The sequence below is a fragment of the Loxodonta africana genome, chromosome 6 (assembly GCF_030014295.1).
Source record: "Loxodonta africana isolate mLoxAfr1 chromosome 6, mLoxAfr1.hap2, whole genome shotgun sequence".
NCBI lineage: Eukaryota > Metazoa > Chordata > Mammalia > Proboscidea > Elephantidae > Loxodonta > Loxodonta africana.
Genome location: NC_087347.1, coordinates 89,462,954 through 89,469,128, shown reverse-complemented (window position 1 = coordinate 89,469,128; position 6,175 = coordinate 89,462,954). Strand labels below are relative to the sequence as shown.

The 6,175-nt window shown below is 39.3% G+C and overlaps 1 protein-coding gene across 1 annotated transcript in view; it reads left to right on the top strand.

Annotated features, from left to right (window-relative positions):
• Positions 1 to 222: 222 nt before the first annotated feature.
• The window catches only part of UPP2 (uridine phosphorylase 2), a 56,667-nt gene continuing 50,714 nt past the window's right edge, over positions 223 to 6,175 (top strand). The window contains 1 exon segment of the mRNA XM_064287450.1: positions 223 to 469. Within this exon segment, the coding sequence (XP_064143520.1) occupies positions 223 to 469 (247 nt within the window).

Below are 6,175 nucleotides of genomic sequence, written 5' to 3'. Positions count from 1 at the left end.
GCTAAGGTACAAGAAATCACATTCTAGTTATCCGTATTTTTCATTTTGGAAAACTGCTTTTGATATTCATGTGCCTGTTGTTGGTATGTTGCCTCTCAGCTCCAAATCCACCCTTTTTGCTTGCTCTATGAAAATAGAGTTGGGCCCTTTAAAGAGTTTTCCCGTGCCAGCTGGTACATGGTTAAGCTATGTTCATAGAGGGTGCTGGAGAGACATTGCAAGATGAAGGAGTTTGCTTCCTCATTCCAGTGCGATCTGGTAGGCTCCTGTAGCACGTGCAGCTTCCCCTGCACCAAGGTCCTGCAGTATGAGCGGCTGCTCCGGCATCTGGCACCTGCGGTTTGGGTGACTTCTCTAGCATCTGGCTCCTGTAGAGCACGCAGCTTCTCTAGTGCCTGGTTCCTGGAGTGCACTGCGACCAGCAGCTTCCTCTGGTACTCCTGGACGATTTGGCAGCAGAATGCCTCTGGTGAGAGGGAGGATTTCTGGCAAGTTCCACTGGTGCGGCAACACAGTGACTTCTCTGCCATTCTGTGAGTTTTGGCCATGCCCATGCCCTTAACCCTGCAGAAGGTGGAGTGGGGAGGCTCTTCCTTGAGTGCTGTATTTTAGCCCCAGGGGTAGTGGTTGCTCTTTATATCTGCTATTTCTATATTTTTTCAAATTCTGTTCACTTTTACTAGCTAATCTTTTATTATTCCAATCTCTTCTTATAGTCAACAATTCTTTAAATTTTACTTGTTCAAATTACTGTGTGGTTTCTGTTTCTTGAGTGGACCCCAACTGAACAATCCTGGAGCTTTCATCAGCTCTTTCATTTTTTGGGTGTCATTCAGATCAGCCACTCCAACCCATTCAAGGTAAGCCATCCCTCTCTGTCCATTCCCAGAAATCAGACATGCCTTACAATCTGGGTTCAAGTCTCTTGATTTAAGTGTTAATCATCCAACACCAAGAAAAGTTAGACGGTTTGTTCATAGTCCAGCAGCCAGTTAATTATGGAGCTGTGACCAGAACCCTAGTATCTTGACTCTCAATCATATGCTCTTTCCTCTTTGCCACACTAATATTATTTTATTATTTAATAATAAAAAAATTAAGCAACTACCTGGATATGGTTCTATAAGTTATTCAAATTAAAAAATATGATCCTAGGTGTGTTTCTGACCTAGAGTGAGCAGGGATTGGCAAAGAGTGTGGAATAGAGAATCAAAGAGACATAGGCTATTCAGCTTCTGGGGAACTTTGGGCAAGTGTGTACCATTGTTGTAAAATGGAGATATCTACATATAGGGTTGTTATGAAGATTAAATGTATCATTCTGACATGACTATCATCATTACACAAATTTAGGGGAGCTAGGCAAATAAACAGGCAATTAAATCCTGCTGGATCTATTCCATTTCACTTGATTATTTTCCACGTATCTTTTTTTAAAAAGGTATTAACAAAAAGGCTTTTCTAGTATTTTCTCTCCCATCTGCCACTGTTCCTGCTTTCCAGTGATGAGTGTGTGTATACCAGAGTGAGAAAGGTGAGCTACGTGTTGTCATTGTTCTTTCACATAAGCAGCGTGTGGATAAATTGAAAGCTAACTGTATTCAGAGAAATGCAACATGGGAATCACTTTCCTGTCTGTCAGACACTATTTGCAGAGAGACATCCAGGTCGTTCAGCAGTAACCACCTTCTGTATTTGAAGTCTGATGCTCTGAGGCAGAGCCTTACTTAGATCCAACGCAGCTGCATAAACCACCCTTGCCCTTAGCCCCTTGGCTCTCCCAGAATCTCCCTTTCATAGCCTTCTCATTTGGCTAAGAGATTTTGATTTCGTGAACCACTCAGCACATTTCTTCACTTATATGTTTCATGATTTGTTTTAAGTATGCTAAGATAATAATAATTGCCATCCCTTAGTATGCACTTATAAACCAGGAATTTTTTTTTCTATTGGACTTTAGATGAAGGTTTACAAAACAAACTAGCTTCCCATTAAACAATTAAAACTAGGTATTTAATATACATTTTCTCTTCTCAACACTCCTGCATGGTAATTACAATTATTTCTACTTAACAGAAAAAACAAAAAACTAAGATTTGGAAGGATTATGAGCTTGCCCAATAAATACATGGGTATGTTTGACTTAAAAATAACCATCTTTTCAGTACACCATATTGCCTCTTTAGGTGCAATTCGTTAATCTACCATCTAGAAACAAAGCGGCATCCACATTCTATCATAGAATTATGCTCACTGTTTTCTTCTGCTTCTGGAGCTGAATAGAATTAGCTTTCCATTTATCCACACACAGATAATACTCAAGAACAACACATCATTTGGCATATTGTTTGGCCTATTTTTATAAATTTAGGTGCTCTACTCTCTTCAAGACTTACTAAAGTCATAGTTTTTTTTTTCCCCCCTCCAGCTTCTTGTTTTTAGTTGCCAGAGTCAGTTCCAACTCATGGAGACCCTATATGTGCAGAGTAGAACTTCTCCATGGTGTTTTCAAGGCTGTGACTTTTCAGAAGCAGATCACCAGACCTGTCTTCCAAGGAGCCTCTGGGTGGCTTTGAACTGTCAACCTTTTGGCTAGTAGTTGAACGTTTAACCCTTTTTCATCATACAGCCCTATTTCCTAGCTAGTTCAACTCAAATCAAAACTTGCAAAACTTTGCGATTGTTTTACCTGCCTTGAGACATAATTGTGACATCTTTACCAAAGCCTCAGGTGTCACAGTTTGTCCACCAGGCCATGCCCTCATTAGTATGGGAATGAAGAAGGGATTAAGGCAAAGAAGACATTATTGTTGTGTGCTGTCAAGTTGATTCCAACTCATACCAACTCTATAGGACAGAGTAGAACTGCCTTATAGAGTTTCCAAGGCTGTAATCTTTACAAAACCAGACTGCCACATCTTTCTTTCACTGATTGACTGGGGGGTTTGAACCATTCACCTTTTGGTTAGCAGTGGACCAAAGTAGAGGATTAGAATTACCATGGAACCTCTCTGCTCCTTTTTTGCCTGATCCTTCTTTTACCCCAACAGGGGAGAAAGAGCCAGGTTCTGGTGAGAGGAAAGGGAACATGCCCAGGAACCCGAGTTACTTGTTAGAAAATCACATGCTGTGGTATTTTATGTGTTCATTTAAGTGCATATATTTAAAAATATTTTCAAATTAAATTTAATGTTAAAAAATGTCGTGTGCTATGCCTGTGTCTAATTCTAAATGCTGATTTGCGGTGTTGTTACATCTCAAATGAGTTAGATACATAAGAATCAAGCATTACCAGGAAAATAAAAGAATAGATAGATTCATGTAAATTAAATCATTGAATATAGCAGAATTGTGTGAAATGCTGATATTGGAATACCAAAAAAAAAAAAAAACCCAAAACAAAACAAAACAATAAACCAGCAGCCATCTAGTTGGTTCTGACCCATAGTGACCCTGCAGGACAGGGTAGAACTGCCCCACAGGGTTTCCAAGGAGTGCCTGGTGGATTCGAACTGCTTACCTTTTGGTTAGTAGCCATAGCTCTTAACCACTATACCACCAGGGAATAATGTGACCACAAACCCAGAAAAATGCTTATGTCAATTATTTAGTGCTAAGAAAGATAGAGACTATTTTTAGTGCTTAACAAAAATCAATGCAATAACAACTTGTGCCTTGGACCATATTCTTTGTATGGAACTGAGTTTTTCTTTTGCTTGAGGCCAGACCAGTTATAAAATTATGTTTCTAATTTTTTACAGTATTATTTTTGCTTGGAGTCCATGGATGGTGCGGCAGTTAATGCATCACTGTTCACCTAAATGCTGGAGGTCTGAGTCTATCCCGAGGCACCTCAGAAGAAAAGCCTGTGGATCTACTTCCAAAAAATCAGCTGTCAAAAACCCTATGAAGCACAGTTCAACTCTGACACACATGGGGTCTACATCAGTTGGAACTGACTCGATGGCAACTGGTTGTTTTTATTTTGCTTAGTAAACAAAGCATGTGCAGGCAACACGGACAACTCTCCTAAAGTAAACAAAAAGAGTATTGTATAAAAGTTAACATGGCTGAGCTTTGAAGGGTGAAAGGGATAAGACCACATTTCACAAATGAAGGACAGAAGTGCATGACTGAATGCCAGTATGTCCTAGGGGTGATCAAAGTTGGTTATAGGCACTTATGCCAAGGCACTGGGGTTTTCACAGCCTGTGTGCACATGGCCAGGGCCTACATGAGGTGAGAAGTGGGCCTGAAAGCCTACATAAAGGTGGGACCTCAGAAACTTTTTGTCTTTGGTAAAAGAGGATTAAAGACTCTCATGACCAGACTTTAGATGCAGAGAAAGCTTGCCTCTGTCAGCAAATGTGTGTAGAAAAAAATCTGTCATGAGAAACTGAAGCTAAGGTTCCACAGAGCGTCACATATGGCTGTGAAAAGCCTAATTATGCTACCTACACAGTGCTGAGATTCACAGAATACGAAATTAATGTAAAGCTCGTCCTAACTGGGGCTACCCTTGGAGCCCCTGGTGGAAACAAATACAAAACTGCTCTTTAGGACACTTACTTAAACCAGTGTGTACTGGACACCAATAAAAAATACAAATATAGACTCAAAATGGAAATTGTACATAAAATGAAAAAATAATCTTTTTGGGGAGCTATCTGCAGATAATAAATTGAAAGGTTTGAACCCCAAGAACTTGAGATAATTAAACAATCTGAAAAAAATAATAAAATGTCTATGTTTAAAGTGATCGAATAGATAAAGGGAATAGAAAAAAAATGGACACAATTTAAAAAGCATAGGCAAATTTTAAAAAGCAACAATTAGAACATGTGTGAAATATACATTCATTGAAATAAAAATCTCAATGGACAGTGTATCAGTTACCCACTGCCACAATAATGCTTTTGCCACAGAACCCCAGGGGCTTACAACAACAAGCATCTACTGCCTATTGTTGACCTGGGGTCAGCTGGGGCTGGCTAGTGGCTCTGCCGACCTTGGCTGGGCTTACTCACTTACTGGGATGTCAGCTGGCTGTTGGTTGATCTAGGTTGGCTTTGGCTGGGGTGACTGGGCTTTCTTCCACACATTCCTCATTCTCCACCAGACTAGCCTGGGCATGACAATGGCAGAGGTGTAAGAGAACAAACAGCTGGCACGCTGTGATTTCTGTCTCATTTCCTTGATCGAAATAGTGACATGGTCAAGTCCAGAGTCAAGGAGCAGGACAGGTCACTCCATTTTTGGTGAGAAGGTATTATACTGCACAGGCATATAGAATAGGGTACAGTACAGGGAGAAGTGAAGAATTGGCAACATTACTGCAATCTACCACAGATGTGTTGAAGAGATGGTTAAACACACCTAAACGGAGAATTAGTAAGGAAGAAAGACTTGAGAAAATTTCCCAGTGTGTAGTAGAAAGGCAAAGATAGAGTATATGAAATAGAAGAGGTTGGAAGGACAGAATGAGACGGCCTCACATACATCTATTAGAAGTGACAGAAGAGACTTGTTCAAAGAAGAAATATTAAGAATTTTCCATATTTGATAAGTATTCTCATAATTTGGGAGCACAATGAGCCCTGAAAAGTACTTATTTTTTTAAAAAACCACAGCTAAACACACTTTAGCAGAACTTCAGAATATAAAGAGAAAATCTAAAAGGCAACAGGAAGAACAGATTACTTACTAAGATACAATAAGCAGATGAAAGCAAACTTATCAGCAACAACAGGTACCCGAAGACAATGAAACAATATCCAATCAGAGCTGAGGAAAAAATAGCTGTCAATTAGAATTCTACAACATGCTAAATAATCACTTAGAAATGAGGACAAAATAAAGACATTTTCAGACAAAAGTCCATGCTGAAGAACCATTATATAATGTCCTTCAGAAGGAAAGAAATTAAACCCATTAGGAAGGAATGAGAACTGAGAAGCGATGGTAATCAAAGAAATTGGCAGATGTGGATAATTTAAATTATCATTAGCTGTGAAACAAAAACAATAACCATAATAATGGCTAATTGGGGTTGAGGACCATAAGCACAAGGTGGATTAAATTAATTCACATGGAAAACGTGAAGTAGTGATTAAAGTATTCCAAAGTCCTTGCATTGTTCAGGAGAAGAGTAGAGGTATTAATTAACCTTAAATTT